The following is a 20,180-nucleotide window of genomic DNA, read 5'->3' on the forward strand; positions in this document are numbered from 1 at the left end:
AAGAAGGTTCAAGCCAGCTGCCAGGAGGAAGTATGTTGCCAGCTTATGAGAGACTACCACCTAGAAAATAGTTGGACTAGATGATCTAAGATCCCTTCCAACTCTTTGATGTAGGGAGGCAGAAGAATCTTTTTAAGCAGTTATACATCAAGGGAGGAGATCTATCATTGTTGCCCTCCCTTTGTAATAAATTGTGCAAAATAGCACATGAGCAGCATCAGGGCTGTCAAATTTCCTGGATTTGCACATGTTAAGCAAGCTTTAGGATGCTTCTTTATTTTTGCTTGGCGTGGCATTTTAATTGGATGGGTGCAGGTTTTAATAATTGCTACTTTAAAGGCAAAAAAAAAGATACACACGGTCAAGCTTGACTATGTCTGACTCTGATTAACGGAGGTTCTTTTTCGACCTTTTCCCATAGATCCAAGATATCAGTGTGGAGACTGAGGATAATAAGGAGAAAAAGTCAGCAAAGGATGCTCTGCTGCTGTGGTGCCAGATGAAAACAGCTGGGTGAGGGAATAAACAGGATGATGCGTGCGAGGGGATTCCCTGCTTCCTGGCTACCCCTCAACCTGGATTCTTCTCTCTTGCTTGTTAACACTATCAAGAATTAGTGGTGCAGGAAGCCAGAGAAGGAAGAAAGGGATCCAGTGGCAGAAAATGGAGAGGTGTAGAGAAAGGCCCTCTCTATGTGCCAGAAAGTCTGGGAAATACTCCTAAGCAATTTTGCTGAGCCTACTTAAGGCACCTTAGTGTTGGAGCTGGTTTGTTTTTTTTTACATGACCTGTCTTCCTTAAGCTGTGTGGATTTAACTTGTCAGAGTTCTTAGCAGTGGCTGTGCTAATTGGAGAATTCTGAAAATTACAGTCCAGAAATCCCACGTTGGGGGACGCTGGTGTAAGAACATTTTTTTTAATCCGTTCAATCGTGTCCGATTCTCGGAGACTGCCTGGACAAGTCCCTGCAGTTTTCTTGGCAAGGTTTTTCAGAAGGGGTTTGCCATTGCCTCCTTCCTAGGGCTGAGAGGAAGTGACTGGCCCAAGGTCAGCCAGCTGGCTTCGTGCCTCAAGTGGGACTAGAACTCTCCATTTCCCGGTTTCTAGCCTGGTGCCTCAACCACGACACCAAACTGGCACCCTAGGATACTACTTATGAATCCGTAAAACACAACTTAAGCTTGGGTTTTCCGGTTTATATTTGTTAATGATGTGCCCTGAACCTTAGGAATTACTGGGAATCTGCAGGTGTATTGCAGATGCTCTCTAGTACAGCTATCTGTGTGTGTGTGTGTGTGTGTGTGTGTTTGTCTATCCACATAAATATGTATGCTTTTAAATATATATGTTCCATTGGCCACCAGATTTTGCAAGTTCTCAGGTCAAATCAGCAAAGCCTTTTGGTGATGTCCCAAGACCTTGGCTGACTTTTTTTTTAAAAAATGACTCTTTATTTACTATAGATTTATTTACAGTAATACATAGTGTATAAAAATGTACTATATAATAAATATATAGCATATTTTTATATACTATGTATTTATTTATTTATCAAATTTTATCACCGCCCATCTCCCCCCACACAGGGGGACTCTGGGCAGCTTACAGACTGTAAACACTTTATATTTAATCTTGAGCCCTGGGGATCTGGGAGTCACATTTGCTATGTTGTCTCCTGGCTTATGGGATGCTCTTCAGAACCTTTGATGAACTGAGTGGCCCATGTAAGGAAACGCTGCCTTAGTGGAGAGATTTATGTTTTTGGCAGAAATGAAACAAAAGTGAGTAAGGAGGGGCATCTCTGCTGATCCCTTACAGGTACCCAAATGTGAATGTCCACAACTTTACCACCAGCTGGAGGGATGGCCTGGCTTTCAACGCAATTGTCCACAAACACAGGTCAGTTGTAGTAATACTGATAGGCTGGTCTTGATTGTCTGGTTTTAGATGCTAATATAAATCCCTTATCTCAAAATGAAGCCTTCCAAACCTATTGCGTGGGCCTTCCATGGCTCTTTCTCTTGAGTGGCCTCTGGACTTCTCACAGCGTACCTTTGTAACAGCACCTGTGCTAGTACTTAACATGGTTGGATAGGAAGATTAAATAGACGAGAACTGTGTTTCTCAACCTTGGCCACTTTAAGATGCGTGGACTTCAACTCCCAGAATTCCCCAGCTGGCTGGGGAATTCTGGGAGTTGAAGTCCACGCATCTTAAAGTGGCCAAGGTTGAGAAACACTGCATTAGAATATGCCAAACTGCAAACCGTATGTGAAGCCATATTTGAAATCTTCTCGTACGGAGAAGATCCTGTTAGGCATTTGCCATAAACTTCCTGCTAGAAACTTGTTTTAAAAAGGAAGAAGAGAGAGAGACTAAATTTCTCAGAGATCCTGCAAATGAGCAACCCCAGATTTTGCACCTTTTCTGTCAGTCTTCTGAAGAACGGGTTCTGCCTTGCCCTGCCATCTGTGTCCAGTTGCTTCTGTTCCCTCCTATTTCCATGGCTGGTCTTGACCATGATGCATAGTTGCAAGACTAAAATGTCTCTGACGTTTTAGTGTTTTCGCACTAAATAAATGCTAATTTAAGTAGCAGACGGTGTGGTGTACTTACTTACCCCCTAGTTTTGTTTTGTTTTTTTAATGCAGGATATTTTAGTCATCAAATGACAGATTTGAGAGGGGAAAAAAACCTAAATTTCCCCATGGGACACATGCAGTTGTGAAAGCTGGTGGCCCACCGCAGCTTTTGAAACAACTATGCTCAGAGGCAATTGTGAGGGCAGGAATTTGGGAAGGCTCTGCTTGGGTATTTTTGGATTTGTGGTTCTGATCTAGAAAGTCATTCCTTCCAGTTTTGCGTGTGTGTGTTTCCATCTTGGTGTCCTCAACAGGCCAGATCTGATAGACATTGATACCTTGAAGAAATGTAACGCGCATTACAATCTCCAGAATGCCTTCAACGTGGCTGAAAAAGAGCTGGGCCTCACCAAACTTTTGGATCCTGAAGGTGGGTCCAGTGAGGAGCAAGTTAGATTCCTTTTCCTCCCCCTCTCTTTTCTTTGGGTTGGTCTCTGCTGCCTGTGGGTGGTGGTAGAGTCCTATTCTAGAGCAAATAGGTCCAGCATTAAGAGGCGGCTAGTTGTGATACAGGCAGCACAGGAAGAAAGCAAGTAAAATTGAATATATGTGCCCAGAGAAAGGTCAAGGAAAGTTGTTTCCCTCCATATCTATCTGGTCTTTGAGGTCCATCTGCCCCAGCCAGGTGGGGCAGCAGCTTGGGATGATAGGACTTCTGGTGGAAGATCTCAGAAAAGCTTCAAGCTCCATGTCTACTTTGTAGGATCTCATGCAGTGTTTCTCAACCTGGGCAACTTCAAGATGTGTGGGCTACAACTGGCTGGGGAATTCTGGGAGTTGAAGTCCACACATCTTAAGGTTGCCCAGGTTGAGAAACACTGGTCTAGTGTGTTTTGGTTGACCTATGGGGGGTCAATGGCCAATTTTGCAAACTAAGTAGGGAACTCGCTCTGCACTGATTATCTGGTTTTGCAGAGGAGGCAGATCCCGGTGGGGGGAAGAGCCCCAGATCCAATGTGATACTGCTCAGGATCACAGTTTGAAAGATGCTGGTCTTCCCTCACATCTCCTTCCGGAGGGCTGATCCAACAGCTTGTTTTCTAGCAGAAGCTAGAAAATAAATTTAGGTTTTTATGCTTTTTCAAACCCTGGAGAGTGGCCTGCACTCAGGGAAAGCAGTGCTGAGCTCAGCCAGCCAGGATTTGTGGGAAACTGTTATCTGTTGAGTCAGATATGTGGTTCACCTGGTCAGTATTCGACACCCCTCTGCAGGGATTCAGACAGGAAGCTTTGCTCCCAGCTGCATTTGGAAACTGCACCTAGGGTTTTCTGCGAGCAAAGCATTGACTAAAGCTCCTCTCCGAACCATTAGGAACGGCTCTTTTTCCACTAGCTGTCCAGGGGTTGAGAAAAGGAGGCCCAGCCATACCTGGAAAGGCCAGGAATTGGACTCTGACTGTATGCCTGGAAGTTCAGGATTCCTATGCTCAACTCTGGACATCCCATCTCAAAAAGAAATTTGAGGGTGCAGTTTGCAGGCTTTTTCATGCAAATAAATAGAAAGGCCATCATGGTCCTGTGAGAAAGGTTCAGCAGCTGGGTGGCAGGTCTTTAAAGCTGCTTCTGCCTTCCATCCAACACAGACCATGGCGCTTGGGTGGAAATGGAAGGAAAGCAGTATTACTCTCTGTCTCCCTCTTGCCACCTCTTTTCTTCTTGGCTTCCCACCAGACGTGAACGTGGACCAACCTGATGAGAAGTCCATCATCACTTATGTGGCCACCTACTACCACTATTTCTCTAAGATGAAGGCCTTGGCTGTGGAAGGGAAACGGATTGGAAAGGTACCAAAGGAGGGCTGAGAAACTGAATATATGTCCACCGTGCTGAGGGGTGGGGAAATGAGAGAGAGCTGCAAGCCCACATCATTTTGCCTGTTGGTGGGTTAAGCAGCCAATGCGGCTCTTCGAAGACTAGGTGTACACCTTCTAAAGAAGGTGAAGAACATCTTCTCAAGGTCTTCCCAAAGCAACTGGATAACTCAGGTTTTGGGGCCAGGTCCTGGACCATGCCATTGAAGCTGACAAGCTCATAGAGAAGTACGAGACACTTGCCTCCGACCTTCTGCAGTGGATTGAGCAGACCATCTTGACCTTGAATGATCGGAAGCTGGCCAACTGCCTGAGCGGAGTGCAGAACCAGCTGCAGGCTTTCAATACTTACCGCACTGTGGAGAAACCACCCAAGTAAGTTTTGACAGGCCTTCTGGACGTGCAGATCTGTGCTCTGGCTCCTGTGGGGCTGGTCAGAAATACGATGATTTTCCTAAATCCTGTGGGGGCTCGTGCCGTGAGAGGGAGAGGCCCTGTGGTAAGCGGCTGCCGGCGTTTAAAAAGGTGTATTTTTGTGCCTTAGCTGTTTTTCAGTTAACAGTTATACTGGGCTCTCCTCTTTCCCCCATTCGTTTCACGCTTAGGTTCACTGAGAAGGGGAACCTTGAAGTTCTGCTCTTCACCATCCAGAGTAAAATGAGAGCCAATAATCAGAAAGTTTACATACCACGAGAGGGAAGACTGATTTCTGACATCAACAAGGTGAGACAGTCCATTTGGGAAGAGCACATGTTGTGATGGGAGGGAGTTCCCTGGGAGATCACTGGGAGTTCTGTATTCCTCATTCAGCCCATCAGACTCTGGCCGCATTTGCGCTTTGGGCTATAAACCACGATGTGGTTTTGCTTGGTAAAGTTAGTGAACCCAGCCATGGGAGTCTGTAAACCATCCTTTACAACTTAATACGAACTGTGAGCCTCTTTTATTTATCCATCTTGCCTTATTTTGCCTCTTCTAGACAGAAAAACATTGGGCCAGTCAGCAGAGAGTAAATCACAACCGATTCCGATGCATTGATTCCCCTATTTTCAGAAACTGCCACCTTGATTTTCATTTAAGGAGGATAGTTGCGCATTAAGCAAATGAACAAAACAAATATTAATAGTAGGGGAATGTTCCAAAAAAACCCTAAAATAATCGGGGCCAAGTGGAGCCAGTGTTTCTAGATTCCAGTGGAAGCGATCAGCAAATCATGATTAATGATTAATAGACTAATCCACTCATTTTGAAATCTGGGTTATAGTTAAGGCCAAGACTTGTTTCCAGTGCTGGGGCAGAAGGCTATAATTTTAACCTGGTTTTGGAAATGACAGGGCTTCTGAGCGTATGTCGAGCGTTCCTCGTCCCCGAGATGCTGTTGTGATATGCGCATGGAGCTCTGAAGCCTTGATCTCTCCTCTTCACCCCCTGCAACAGCTCTTGGTTCCATTATTTTTTTCCTCTACCAAATTCTCTGCAGGGTTGGGAGCGTCTGGAAAAGGCCGAGCATGAGCGTGAGCTGGCGCTGCGCAATGAATTGATCCGACAGGAGAAGCTGGAGCAGCTGACCGCTCGCTTCGATCGCAAAGCGGCCATGCGCGAAACCTGGCTGAGTGAAAACCAGCGCCTTGTCTCCCAGGTCAGTCCCCAGCGCAGGTGGAGACATCACCTGGGTGCGAACTGAGATCTCACAGGCTCCGAATACCACTTTGCATCCATCGATTAATTCCAAGTGGACAGAATTCACCCCTCCTTGGTGCAGTTTTTACCGCTGGGCAGAGGGAGACAGCTGTGGGCATCTTAATGCCAAGACGTCGCTTCTAGTGCCAGGATAGAGATTGCGGTGGCCGCTGCACCTCGTTTTATACAAGAATGCTCAGAAGTTAAAAAGTTCCATAGGTGTGCTGATGGATTGATTTATAGAAATAATGTGATTTTGGTTGGATATAGAGTCAGGGATTCATTATGGAAACTGCTATACATTCTTGTTGTAAGTCGGAAGTTGCTTCCTATGTAATCCTTAAAATTCTTTTCCTTCTGTTTTTTCACCTTTTCTTTTTTTTTCTTTTTGTAGTTTTTTTCTTTCTGGTAGTTTTTGTTAAGCCCTAAACTTAATAAGAATTCTTATAAAAAAAAAGAAGTTAAAAAGTTACAGCAGTCTCACAAGACGTTGGCCATTCCTTTCAATTAAAAAGGTCGATTTCTCTTCAAATTGGGAAAGCCACAGAAGCTTTTCACGGGGTCACCCATGCCCTGGCGTCCACAGGTGCTTGGCAGCTGACTCCCTGGTCTTACTCTGTGGCCAGTCCTGAAGTGAAATTATATTGCGTGTCTCACCTGCTTCTGGGTATGGAACGGAGAGAGTTGCCATCATGTCAAACTACTGCAATGCGCTCTACATGGGACTACCCTTGAAGAGTATCTGGAAGCTTCAGCTGGTCCAGAATGCAGCCGCGTGGGCTATTTTTGGTGCCCCTAGATTGGCACATATAACTCACTCACTGAGCGAGCTGCATTGGGTGCCCCTAGATCGGCACATTTAACTCACTTACTGAGCGAGCTTCCGGGTCCAATCCAAGGTCTTGGTTATCACCTTTAAAGCCCTACATGGCATGGGGCCAGGCTACCTGAGGGACTGTCTCGCCCCCGTTACATCGACCCATCCCACCCGATCATGCAGGGAAGGCATGTTGTGGACCCCGTCTGCAAGATAATTCCATCTGGCGGGGTCCAGGAGGCGGGCCTTCTCTGCAGTGGCCCCCGCCCTTTGGAACATCTTGCCCCCAGAGGTGAGGCAGGCCCCTTCACTTCCGACCTTTAGGAGGGCCCTGAAGACTTGGTTCTGCCATCTCGCGTGGGGCGGGAAGGTGGGTAGCCATCCGTGGGGGTGGCTCGCACCTTAGAGCCCCTCCCACCAGATTAGAATTTTTATAGCCTCTTGGATATTATATTTATTTATATGGTATTTCATATCTGTAAATTGCTTTATTTTTATAGGATTTTAATCATTGATTATTATAGTATTAATTTTATTGTAAACTGCCCAGAGTCCCTCTTTTGGGGGAGATGGGCGGCAGTGAAATTTGAAAAATAAATAAATAAATGTCCTTTGCAGCAAAATCCCTTGGCTGAGCCTTGGGATGCTTTGTCATCTGGGGGCCAGAAAGCACATCAGCCTTGTTTGTAGGCGTGGAGTGTCGTTTTAATTTAACAATCACACCAAGCAGTTTTGCCAGCTCCTGTCATGGTCCCTGTTCCAGTGTTCCTGAAAAACATGGTAACGGGTTCCCATGCCATGGGGCTGAGACGAGTTGCTGTACAGGAGGGGGCTGCTCCTGTTCCTTGTGCCAGGCTGCAATGCGAGGAGGGAAGAATGAAGAATGCATGTTTGGGTTAGCTCGCCCTGTCCAGGACGTTTCCCGCAGACCGGCGGGAACCATTAGGGGCACCTGCGGGCATGGAATTGCACTGACTTTGGGGGGAGGGATGTGGAGTTCCTTGGGGATTTATTGGCAGACATCCCACGCTTTTACTGTTCTCAGCTTTGCTTGTGATCCTGCATACTGTTCATTATTAAATCAGATATCCGTGAAAGCCCTGTGTGAGTCTGATGGTGGTTTTGAATAGGCAATCGTTACAGTTCCCATCTGCCATTTATCCCTCACGTAGGACCCTGACTGTTGGTCTCTCTTCTTGCTTCAGTCTGATGCGGGCAGACAGAAAATACCTCCCCTGAATGATGATGCCCCATTTCTCTCCCCCCCCCACCCCGCCACAACCTGCAGGATAACTTTGGCTCAGACATTTCAGCCGTCGAGGCGGCCGTACGCAAACACGAAGCCATCGAGACAGATATTGTGGCCTACGATGAGCGTGTGACCGCCGTGAATGCAGTGGCAGACGAGCTGGAGGCAGAGGGCTACCACGACATCAAGCGGGTGCTGGCGCGCAAGAACAACGTGGTGCGGCTCTGGGATTATCTCCGGGAGCTGGTGGCTGCGCGTCGTGAGCGCCTGCTGCTCCATTTTGAGCTCCAGAAGATGTTCCAGGACTTGACCTACCTCATGGATTGGTTGGAAGAAATGAAGGTGAGCCGGCCAGAGGGTGGCATGGTTGAAGCGGGGTTTCTCCGCCAGGGTTGCGTGGCACCCTCGGGTTCCGCGAGAGGGCCCTGGGGGTTCCCAGGGGGATCGTGGTTTGTTTAAAAATTTATTTCAAATTCAGGCAACTTCGCATTAAAGAGGTAAGTTTCATTCTTTATTGTGAGTTTAAGAACACTTTTAATGTATATTCACAGGCCTAAACATGAAACGAATATAATTTTGTGACCTCTGGCCTCTGTTTGAGCCTGAATGGGCAGGGGTTCCCCGAGCCCTGAAAAATATTTCAAGGGTGCCTCCAGGGCCAGAAGGTTGAGAAAGGCTGGATGGAAGGATGGAATGGTGCTTGAGGAACAGTATCAACCATTTTGACTCTGGATACAGAAACCACCGAAACAGACAGGAACGCGTTTGTTCAATTCGATCCAGCTCGGGTTCGCCGATATACGGTGGAAATTTAATGAGGCTGCCGAACCTCAGCCTCCCGCCAGACCTTGCGTTCTCTTTTGTGAGAGAATAGCAGCCTCTTGAGATTTTTGCATTCCCATCTGAAATCTCAGGAGAACGCCGTACAAGAAGGGTGAGCCCGAGCAAGATGGAGACCAGTTTTTAAATTAAAAAAAAAATAATTAAGCTTTTCATTAAAACATAGTAATTTGGAAGTTAGGCACAGGTACGGGGGATCGATGGAGATAAATTGATAAGGAGACAGTATATGCAAAGACACCCTTGGCCAGGGAGGTCCTCCCTAAAGGTGACTTTTCTTGGGACTGCCTTTCCTGCTGCCCTCCACCAGCCTGAGTAGGAAAGCCAAACATACAAGAGAAACAGGAAGTCTTCTGAAAATGGGCGTAGAGATGCATAATATATATGAAGAAAAAGAGACGTTCTCTCACCCACCTAAGCGTTTTCTTGCAGGGCCGCCTCCAGTCCCAGGACTTTGGGAAACACCTGCATGGGGTTGAGGACCTGCTTCAGATCCATGCTCTGGTGGAAGCTGACATTGCTGTCCAGGCCGAACGGGTAAAAGCCATCAGTGCTGCCGCTCAGCGTTTTGCTACTCCTGGAGAAGGTGCTAACCCTTAATCAAAAACTATTGGAATTAAGGGGAATGCAGGTGGTCCTTGCTTAACAACCATTTGTTTACTGACGGTTTGGACTTACAGCGGTGCTGAAAAGACCAACTTCCGACCGGTCCCTCACACTTACGGCCGTCACAGCAATCCCCACGGTCACATGATCACGATTTGGGCGCTTGGCAACTGTTTCACACTTATGACCATCGTAGTGTCCCATGGTCGTGTGATTGCCATTTTGACCTTCCCAGCTGGCTTCTGGCAAACAAAATCAATGGGGAACTGTGTGATTCGCTTAACGACCACATTGTTTGCTTAATGCCTGCAGTGATTTGCTTAACGACCGCCACAAAAAGGCCACAAAGTCGGGTCGGGTTCATTTCATGACCACTTCGCTTATCCACTGAAATTCCAGTCCCAATTGTGGTCATTAAGCGAGGACTACCTGTATTGCCAAAACAAGCTTTGCAGTTACAGCCAACAAATACCTTAGGGCTTCAGTTCTCAATATTTCTTACTGCCAAGGCTTCTGTCCATGGATGAGTTGTAATCCCAACAAGCCTGGTTTGAGAAGGCCGGCTCCTCGTTTCTCTGTATCTCTGAATTCCAGGCTCCTAGGCTGAGTTCACAGAACTCTTAACTTGGTTGTGAGGTAACCCGTTTGAGGGTTGTGCAATGAAAGCAGAGCTCAGCATGTTGGGTGAATGCAGCAACTTAGGCTTTTACTGGCCTGGTTAGGCGAACCCAGCCCTAAGATCGGTTTTCTGTGCCTGCAGGGTACAAGCCCTGCGATCCCCACCTTGTGCAAGAGCGCGTGGCAATGCTGGAGCGGTGCTATCAGGAACTGGTGGCCGTTGGCTGCCCAGCGGCGTGCCAAGCTGGAGGAGTCGCGCCGCCTCTGGAAGTTCTTCTGGGACCATGGGGGAGGAGGAGGCCTGGATCCGAGAGCAGAGCCAGATTCTCTCCTCGATGACTTTGGCAAGGACTTTGACCAGCGTGCTGCGCCTCACCAGCAAGCACAACGCTTTCCGGGATGAGATGACCGGCCGGGCCGGCCCTTGCAGCAGAGCATTGCCGAGGGCGCCAGCTGGTGGCTGAGGGTCACTTTGGAGCTACCGAGGTGGCCGAGCGATCAAGAGATCGAGGAGCAGTGGGAGCAACTGGAGGCCTTGTCAAGTGAGCGAGAACGGCGTCTCCTCCAAGCCTCCAACCTCTACCAATTCCAGGCTGATGCCAACGACGTGGAGGCCTGGTTGCTCGACACTCTCCGCTGGTGTCCAGCTCTGACATGGGCCACGATGAATACTCGACCCAGAGCTGGTGAAGAAGCACAAGGACGTAGAGGAGGAGATCCAGAACCACCGGCTGCCCTGGACGCCCTGCACGAGCAGGCCCGGAGCTTGCCCGCCAGCCTTGCCCGTTCTCCTGAAGTGGATGGGCGCTTGCCTGCGCTGGAGCAACGCTACGAAGAGCTGCTGGGTCTGGCGGAGCATCGCAAGCAGGCCCTGCAGGACGCTCTTAACCTTTACAAGATGTTCAGCGAGGCAGACGCTTGCAGCCTGTGGATCAGCGAGAGGGAGTACTGGATTGAAACCATGGACGTGCCGGAGAAGTTGGAAGACCTTGAAGTGGTGCAGCAAAGGTGGGTGGGCCCCTGAGCCGCCCTTGGCCCTCCAAGCCAAGAAGTTGTGTGGTGGTACGCATCCTTCTGCTGGCCACGGGCGGCATTTAACGTTTTGGGAGCGTGGCGGGCAGCGGGCTACAAGTGTGTACGCAGGCAAGGATGAATTTTGAGGGAGGACACGGCTTTGTTTTTTAACCACAACACGCCTACTTTAAGAGCCTCGTGTGGTGCAGAGTGGTAGGCAGCAGTGTGTCCTTTTTTCCAGAATGCTGCTAGGCTGGTTCAGAAGCATTCTGGGGAAATGAAGGTTGGTGGATAGATTACCACTTTGCTCGGCACTTGGGTTCTGAATAACACAGGCCCAGCTAAAAAAAGAATCAATAAAAGAAGTGGACAAATTAAAAACAAAACGAGAACAAGATCCTAACCGTCTTTGGGAGTTCAAGAGCTAAGTGTCCTACGCATTGCTCAACCTGCCAGGGATTGGTGCCGAACCCTTAGGAAGTATTAATCGCAGATTTTATATTCTGCTCCATCCTAGCCCTGCAGCAGGGAAAGCAGGTGCCCTGCTCCTGGCTATTTCCACTTTCTATTTTCTCACGACCATTTTAAAATTAAAAAACAAAACCCAAATTATGTTCATGGTTGGGCAGCAGTGCCTAGCTAACCCGCTGTAGTTCCAACCAACAGAAAGACCTTTATTCCTGCAGTTACATAGGGCTGGAAGCCTGCAGACGTCTCCTCACTGTTCCCTTCTCCTTTGATTCTTGGTGACTCAGGTTTGAGACACTGGAGCCAGAAATGAATAACTTGGCCTCTCGCATCGCGGCAGTGAACGAGATTGCGATTCAGCTCTTGGGCACTGATCACAGGAACAAGGGAAGCATCCAAGCCACCCAGGAGCAACTCAATAGTAGGTAAGTGCCCAGAGCTGCAGGGGAAGGAAGGAGATGGACAGGGAAGGGATCCACCACCTTGTGGGCAGAATCATCTCCTGCCGACTTCAAGGGAGCAAAAGCTTCTAGCACAGTGCTCCGTGCCCCACCTGCCTTAAACGTTGTCAAGGGTTTTAATTAAAACAAATGAATGGGAAGCTGGCACGTTGTAAAGCAAAGCTGCGGCTTTCAGCCGCTGCTGCGTTTCCAAAACAGCCCATCCGCTGTGTGTGAATCCCTGAGCATTCTCAGAAAATAGAAATGGGGAGTGGAGGCGGTAGCTGCCTGTTCTTCTGCCCAGGAAAAAAGAAAAATCAAGATAGGACTGTAAAAAACATCCTGAAGAGTAAAAGATGTGTTGGGGCATCGTCACCTCTTTGCTTGCCAGACAATCAATATTTTTATATTTGGGCGTGCCCATCGTGGCTGCCCTTTTGTGAGAGTGCCCACCACCTGTCCTTAAAGTTCCAAATTAGCCCCCAAAGATTGGGGAGCACCTAACCGACATATTCGCATAAGGAATGGAAGGAGAGCCCTGGCCCCAGCTTCCATCTGGGGTTCCATCAGGAGATGAGAGTCTAGGACAGCGTTTCTCAAGCCTTGGCAGTTTTAAGATACGTGGACTTCAGGCTGGCTGGGGAATCCTGGGGGTTGAAGTCCACGTATCTTAAAACTGCCAAGGCTGAGAAACGCTGTCCTAGACTCTCATCTCCTGATTGAACCCCAGATGGAAGCTGGGGCCGAGAGAATCTGAAGCTGGTGTCCCTCCTCCATCCCTGCTCCCAGGTGCAGCAGTTCCAGGCCTTGGCTAGCCAGAAGAAGGAGGCATTAACCTCCGCACTCAGCATCCAGAACTACTACTTGGAGTGCAACGAGACCAAGGCGTGGATGCGGGAGAAGACCAAAGTGATCGAGTCTACGCAAGGCTTGGGCAACGACCTGGCAGGGGTGATGGCTCTGCAGCGCAAGCTGGCTGGGATGGAGCGGGACCTGGAGGCCATCCAGGGCAAGGTGAGGGACCTGCATGAGGAGGCCGCCCGGCTGGCAGCCCAGCACCCCGAACAGGTGGCTGCCATCTCCAGCCGGCTCTCCGAAATCGATGAGACGTGGGACGAGCTGCGGGGGACCATGCGGCGCCGCGAGAGTCCCTGGGAGAAGCCAGCAAGCTTCACGGTTTCCTGCGTGACCTGGATGACTTCCAGGCGTGGCTGCTGCGCACTCAGACGGCCATCGCCTCGGAAGATGTCCCGGCCACCCTGCCGGAGGCGGAGCAGCTGCTGAGCCAACACGAGACCATCCGGAACGAGGTGGAGCATTACAAGGGCGACTAACCAGCGGTTGCGGACCATGGGAGAGGAAGTGACGCAGGGCCACACCGACGCCCAGCACATGTTCCTTCAGCAGCGCCTGCAGGCCCTCGACACCGGGCTGGAACCGAGCTCGGGCAGATGTGGGAGAACCGCACCAGCTGCTTTCACGGGCTTATGGCTTCCAGAATCTTCCTGAGGGACACCAAGCAAGTGGAAGGGGTGCTCAGCAACCAGGTGAAGCAGCGATTGGCCAGGCGGAGGGGGCTGACCGTTTGTTAGCTACTTCACCAGTACCAGCTGTTTGCGTGTGTTGTGACCTTTTCTTGTGACCTCCCCCCTCCTCCGTCCCTCCGACACTGGAGTCTCCTCCCTCCCTCTCTTCTCCCCCTTCCCTTCCCTTTCTCCCTCCCACCCTCCCTCTCTCTCTCTCCTCCTTCCCTCCTTCCCTTCCTCCCTCCCTCTCTCCTCCGATCCTCCCTTCCCTTCCCGGTTCCTCCTCCCACCCTCCCTCTCTCTCTTCTCCCTCCTTCCCTTCCTCCTTTCTGTCTCCTCCCTCCTCTCTTCCTTCCTCCTCCTTCCCTCCCTCCCACCTCCCTCTCTCTTCCTCCTCCTTCCCTCCTCCCTTCCTCCCTCCCTTTCTGTCTTCTCCCTCCTTCCCTTCCTTCCTCCCTCCCACCCTCCCCTCTCTCTCTTCCTCCCTCCTTCCCTCCCTCCTTCCCTCCCTCCCTCTCTTCCTCCCTCCTTCCCTTCCTTCCTCCCTCCCACCCTCCCTGCTCTCTCTTCCTCCCTCCTTCCCTTCCTCCCTTTCTGTCTTCCTCCCTCCCTCTCTTTCTCCCTCCTTCCCTTCCCTTCCCTTCCTCCCTCCACCCTCCCTCTCTCTCTTCCTCCCTCCCTCCTTCCCTTCCTCCCTCCTTTCTGTCTTCCTCCCTCCTCTTCCTCCCTCCTTCCCTTCCCTTCCTCCCTCCCACCCTCCTCTCTCTCTTCCTCCCTCCTTCCCTTCCTCCCTCCCTTTCTCTTCCTCCCTCCCTCTCTTCCTCCTCCTTCCCTTCCCTTCCTCCCTCCCACCCTCCCTCTCTCTCTTCCTCCCTCCTTCCCTTCCTCCCTCCCTTTGTCTTCCTCCCTCACTCTCTTCCTCCTCCTTCCCTTCCTTCCTCCCTCCACCCTCTCTCTCTCTTCTCCCTCCTTCCCTCCTTCCCTTCCTCCCTCCCTTTCTGTCTTCCTCCCTCCTTCCCTTCCCTTCCTTCTCCTCCACCTCCCTCTCTCTCTTCTCCTCCTTCCCTCCTCCCTTTCTGTCTTCCTCCCTCCCTCTCTTTCTCCCTCCTTCCCTTCCCTTCCCTTCCTCCCTCCCACCCTCCCTCTCTCTCTTCCTCCCTCCTCCTTCCCTTCCTCCCTCCTTTCTGTCTTCCTCCCTCCCTCTCTTCCTCCCTCCTTCCCTTCCCTTCCTCCCTCCCACCCTCCTCTCTCTCTTCCTCCCTCCTTCCCTTCCTCCTTTCTGTCTTCCTCCCTCCCTCTCTTTCTCCCTCCTTCCCTTCCCTTCCTTCCTCCCTCCCACCCTCCCTCTCTTCTTCCTCCCTCCCTCCTTCCCTTCCTCCCTCCCTTTCTGTCTTCCTCCCTCCCTCTCTTCCTCCCTCCTTCCTTCCCTTCCTCCCTCCCACCCTCCTCTCTCTCTTCCTCCCTCCTTCCCTTCCTCCCTCCCTTTCTCTTCCTCCCTCCCTCTCTTCCTCCTCCTTCCTTCCCTTCCTCCCTCCCACCCTCCCTCTCTCTCTTCCTCCCTCCTTCCTTCCTCCCTCCCTTTGTCTTCCTCCCTCACTCTCTTCCTCCCTCCTTCCCTTCCCTTCCTCCCTCCCACCCTCCCTCTCTCTCTTCCTCCCTCCTTCCCTCCTTCCCTTCCTCCCTCCCTTTCTGTCTTCCTCCCTCCTTCCCTTCCCTTCCCTTCCTCCCTCCCACCCTCCCTCTCTCTCTTCCTCCCTCCTTCCCTTCCTCCCTCCCTTTCTGTCTTCCTCCCTCCCTCCCTCCCTCCCTCTCTTCCTCCCTCCCTCCCTTCTTCCCTCCTTCCCTTCCTCCCTCCCTTCTGTCTCCCTCCCTCCCTTTCTCTCTTCCTCCCTTCCAGGAATATGTGCTGACTCACACCAGCATGCCCAGCTCTCTCCAGGCTTCTGAGGCTGCCATTAAAAAACATGAAGACTTCATGACCACCATGGAAGCCAACGGAGAGAAGATCAAGGGCCTGGTGGACTCTGGGAGGAAACTCATTATGGAAGACAGCCTCCATTCAGACAAGATCCAGGAGAAGGTCAATTCTATTGACAGTCGGTGAGTGGGAAGACTCTTGGTAGCAACTGCTAGTGGAAGTCCCAGCTCAGGGGACCGAAGGCAGTGAGAAGGAAGTTGATTTGGATCTGTAGGATATATTGCCAGGGAATTTAGAGTAGCCCGGAAAGGGAGTATGATTTCCTAGGACTATAAAAAGAGAGCACTACAGTCAAATCTCCACTCAGCTGTCAATTGTGAGCCAGTTATTCAGGCTAATCTACCTTGCAGCACAATTGTAAGGATGAAGTCTGAAGGAGAACCATGTCCATTGCCATAAGCTGCTCAGAGGATGGGGAGGATAAAGACACGATCAGCCAACAGAAATGGTTTAAAACATGCTAAAATTCCTGAATGTTGGTTTTCCTGTTTTACATGGAATATCATTTCTTTTACTTATGGCTATTAGAGCATACCAATCCACAAGGCTGCTTATTAGAGGTGATTGGTCCAATCCAAGTAGGCCTAAATTGAGGTGTGGGATGGAGCAGTTCTGAAAAGCTTAGTACACTTGTCATCAGTTAAGTGTATAGCAAGATACAGGTAGTCCTTGCTTAACGACCACAATTGAGACTGGAATTCCAGTTGCTAAGCGAAGCAGTCATTAAGTGAATCCGACCCAATTTTACGACCTTTTTTGCAGTGGTCATTAAGCAAATCACCATGGGTATTAAGCAAATCATGCGGTTCCCCACTAATTCTGCTTGCCAGAAACTGGCTGGGAAGGTTGAAAATGGTGATCACGTGACCACAGGACACTGCAAAGGTCATAAATAAGAGGGCCAGTTTGGTCTAGTGGTTAAGGCAACGGGCTAGAAACCAGGAGATTGTGAGTTCTAGTCCTGGCTTAGGCATGAAAGCCAGCTCTCTCTCAGCCCAGCTCACCTCCCAGGGTTGCTGTTGTGGGGAAAATAGGAGGAGGAAGGAATATTAGGTATGTTTGCCGCCTTGAATTATTTATAAAAAAAAATAAAGGCGGTATAGAAAATAAATAAAAGTAAAAGTAAAAAAAATAAATGTGATCCAGTTGCCATGCACCCAAATTGTGACCGTGGGGATGCGGCGATGGCCATAAGTGTGAGGACTGGTCAGAAGTCGGTCTTTTCAGCACCATTGTAAGTCTGGACTGTCGCTTAATGAATGGTTGTTAAGCGAGGACTACCTGTATTAGGGAGATCCACATATTAATCAGTTCAATAGCGAAATGGATTCCCAGAGAGTATGGTCTCTCCTCTAGTGGATGTATTGTTCAGGTGGAAGCTCGACAGCCATCTGCTTGAGTTGGCTTTAATTAGGATTCCTGCGTTGCACAGTGGGTTGGGCTTCATTGCCTCCTTGGTCTCTTCCCACTGTATAGTCCAGGCACCTCCAAGTTAGACTAGTTCAGCGTTTTCCGCCACAGCATCCTCCAAGTGAATTGGGTTTTATTGCTTACGATTCCCAGCCTGAAGCCCAACCTATCTGGGAAGACTGGACTTCTCCAACACATTGGCTGGTTGGTCCAGTGTAGTTAACTTCGTGATTAAATGCACTCATTTTCTGGTTCACACCATCTATTGAATCATCCACAAACCCGACGGTTACACTTCCACAGCACGCTAAGCCACAGAGACGAACGCAGGTTAAAGCTAAGCAAGATGACTTAACAAAGCAGTAATAACAAGGATCAACATTATCAATAAATCAAAAATAAATGCCATCCACAGTTACAGTATTGTAAAGCCATGGTGCTGCATGTCATCAAACAGCAAAGATGTGTTGCGTATTCAGGTGCCACTACCCACTCTACTTTAGTCCCCAAGTGAGCATTGAAAAGCCATGTTTTTGAATGCTTCCTGGCTATTAAAAATCAAAGTGTAGTTTTTATATCTGGCAGGAAGGTGTTTCACAGGAGGGGAGCTCCTGCATGAATGTTTCCCTTGAGTCCCCTCTCGTCATGCCTTGTCAGGAGTGAGGACTCTCATGGAGCACTCTCAATAAAGATACCACAGGCAGGGAGATTCTACTCTGAGCAAGCAGTTCTGGAAAGATAGTCAGTCCTCAAATCATAAAGGCAGTCCTCATTTAATGACCATTTGGTCAGTGATGGTTCAGACTTACGACGGTGCTGAAAAAACCGACTTGTGACCAGTCCTCACACTTATGAATGTTGCCGCATCCCCGCAGTCACATGATCACAATTTGGGTCCTGTTCGCATTTATGACCATCGCAGCTTCCCACAGTCATCTGATCGCCATTTTCAACCTTCCCAGATGGCTTCTGGCAAGCAGAATCAGTGGGGAACCACATGATTTGCTTAACGACTACATGGTTTGCTTAATGCCCGCAGTGATTTGCTTAACGCCTGCCACAAAAAGGGTCATAAAATCGGGTTGGATTTGCGTAATGACCACTTTGCATAGCAACCGAAATTCTGGTCCCAATTGTGGTCATTAAGTGAGGACTACCTGTATAGGGCTTGAAAGTTAGTCATTAGCACCTTGAATTGCACCTGGAAACAAGCCAGCAACCAGGGTAGCTCCAGCAGTGTTGGTGTTACGTGGGAACACTGGGTTATCCTGATTAACATGCAGGCCAATACGTTTTGTATTAGTTACAGTTTCTGGTGAGCTTCAAGATAATCTTATGTAGAGCTGATTACAGTCAATTTACCTATGGAGTGATGAATGATTAGTTTGCACTTTCTGCTCCAGAAATGGTCGCAACTGGTACACCAGATTCTCTCGGCCCCAGCTTCCATCTGGTGTTCCGTCAGGAGATGAGAGTCTAGAACAGCATTTCTCAACCTTGGCAATTTTAAGATGTGTGGACTTCAACTCCCAGAATTCCCCAGCCAGCCTTTGAGAAACACTGCTCTAGAAGGACCCTCAGGCTGTGTGGCTCTTTCTACCATCCATAGCTAAATAGAGTATTGTCCCAGTTTCTGATCCCACAGCCATTCCACAGAGGTAACGAAGGCAGAAAAGTCAGTCTTCTTTCCCATGGTGTACAGTACATCCAAATTTGGGCACGGACCCTCAACTTCCACCGTAAGATTAGCATATACTAGACAGCCCATGACTTGTTGGGTCATCGTTTCAGAGATATTTACCAGATTCCTCAATTCCTTCAACAGTGGCAGAGCTTCTAATGTACTCCCTTCACTGGAAAAGTTCTTAAAAATTCAGGGAGATATTCAGAGACGCATCTGCCTTGAAAATAGCCCATGTCCTTCCTACTTGAACTGTATAGCCCAGCCAAACATCAGGAGCTGACCCCAGGAAGTGTTTTATGACATGATGTATTATGTCATTAAAATGTTTTATGATAATTTTTATGTCGTAAAATGTTTTATAAAATTTACGCATTCTGTAAGTTAGCCCGTTTGAGGTCCCTTGGTTCAAAAACTGTTGCCTTATGACGCACCATTTTGCCCAGTTAAAGGTTACAAAGTATCAAACAGACACGAGAGTTTTAGCAGCATCTAGATGTCGGGCTGAGTTCTCGCAGAAACAGCAGTCAAAGCCCATCGCAGCCAGCTGAATTAGGTTCCAACTTGGGAGTAGTCACAGAAACTCTGCTGCTGTTTTATTGTTTGCATCGCACCTTTACAATTCTGTAAAGGTGGAACGCCGCCTTCCCAAACTTGGCATTCCCAAGATGTGTTAGGACCGCCGCTCCCAGAATTCACAGACAGCAGGGGTCAGGGTGGAAGTGCCTGGAATCAGTCTCTTCAGATATTCATAGGGCATCCTCCATCTTCTTGCAAGAGATGCTGCTCAGCTGGGATTATCCCTGGGGGGGCAGTATATGGTTACTTCAAGCCTGTCTCTTCCTTTCTGCTTCTCCTCCACCCCCATTGCTTTCAGACACAGGAAAAACCAAGAAGCAGCCCAAGATCTCCTGGCCCGGCTCCGTGACAATCGAGTTCTTCAACACTTCCTGCAAGATTGTCAGGAGGTGAGCGTGGCTCAGTCCCTTGGTGGAAGGCTCAGGGCTGGGAGTAGCTGGGAGGCAATGTGTTAGGTGCTGCGGAAGCTGGAACGTGCTCCTAGACAGCGCGTGGCCCCCAGGGTGTTGGGTGATGGTGAAAGTGGTGAAAGGTCCCCTGTGCAAGCACCGAGTCATGTCTGACCCTTTGGGGGGATGCTGCTTTCGCGACGTTTCCTTGGCAGACTCTGTCGGGGTGGTTTGCCATTGCCTCCCCCAGTTGCCACCTTCCCCAGCAAGCCGGGTGCTCGTTTTACCGACCTCAAAAGGACGGAAGGCTGAGTCGACCTGAGCCGGCTACCCAAGAGAGTATCCAGCTTCCGCTGGGATCAAACTCGGGTCACGGGGAGAGTTTCGGTCGCAATACTGCCGCCTGCCACTCCGGAAGCACTAGTCCGCTTT

General features: G+C 49.5%; 1 protein-coding gene across 1 annotated transcript in view; it reads left to right on the top strand.

The window, feature by feature from the left end:
* SPTBN2 (spectrin beta, non-erythrocytic 2) overlaps nucleotides 1–20,180 on the top strand; it is a 66,932-nt gene that overhangs the window by 19,775 nt on the left and 26,977 nt on the right. The window contains 24 exon segments of the mRNA XM_063316839.1: nucleotides 422–513; nucleotides 1,819–1,899; nucleotides 2,897–3,012; nucleotides 4,314–4,426; nucleotides 4,641–4,828; nucleotides 5,059–5,176; nucleotides 5,934–6,092; nucleotides 8,239–8,541; nucleotides 9,472–9,625; nucleotides 10,406–10,479; nucleotides 10,481–10,546; nucleotides 10,548–10,702; nucleotides 10,704–10,763; nucleotides 10,765–10,898; nucleotides 10,901–10,942; nucleotides 10,945–10,992; nucleotides 10,995–11,271; nucleotides 12,033–12,174; nucleotides 12,975–13,326; nucleotides 13,329–13,504; nucleotides 13,506–13,622; nucleotides 13,625–13,732; nucleotides 15,609–15,811; nucleotides 19,658–19,748. Coding sequence (XP_063172909.1) covers nucleotides 422–513; nucleotides 1,819–1,899; nucleotides 2,897–3,012; nucleotides 4,314–4,426; nucleotides 4,641–4,828; nucleotides 5,059–5,176; nucleotides 5,934–6,092; nucleotides 8,239–8,541; nucleotides 9,472–9,625; nucleotides 10,406–10,479; nucleotides 10,481–10,546; nucleotides 10,548–10,702; nucleotides 10,704–10,763; nucleotides 10,765–10,898; nucleotides 10,901–10,942; nucleotides 10,945–10,992; nucleotides 10,995–11,271; nucleotides 12,033–12,174; nucleotides 12,975–13,326; nucleotides 13,329–13,504; nucleotides 13,506–13,622; nucleotides 13,625–13,732; nucleotides 15,609–15,811; nucleotides 19,658–19,748 — 3,369 coding nt within the window.

Source organism: Candoia aspera, chromosome 17 (assembly GCF_035149785.1).
Source record: "Candoia aspera isolate rCanAsp1 chromosome 17, rCanAsp1.hap2, whole genome shotgun sequence".
NCBI lineage: Eukaryota > Metazoa > Chordata > Lepidosauria > Squamata > Boidae > Candoia > Candoia aspera.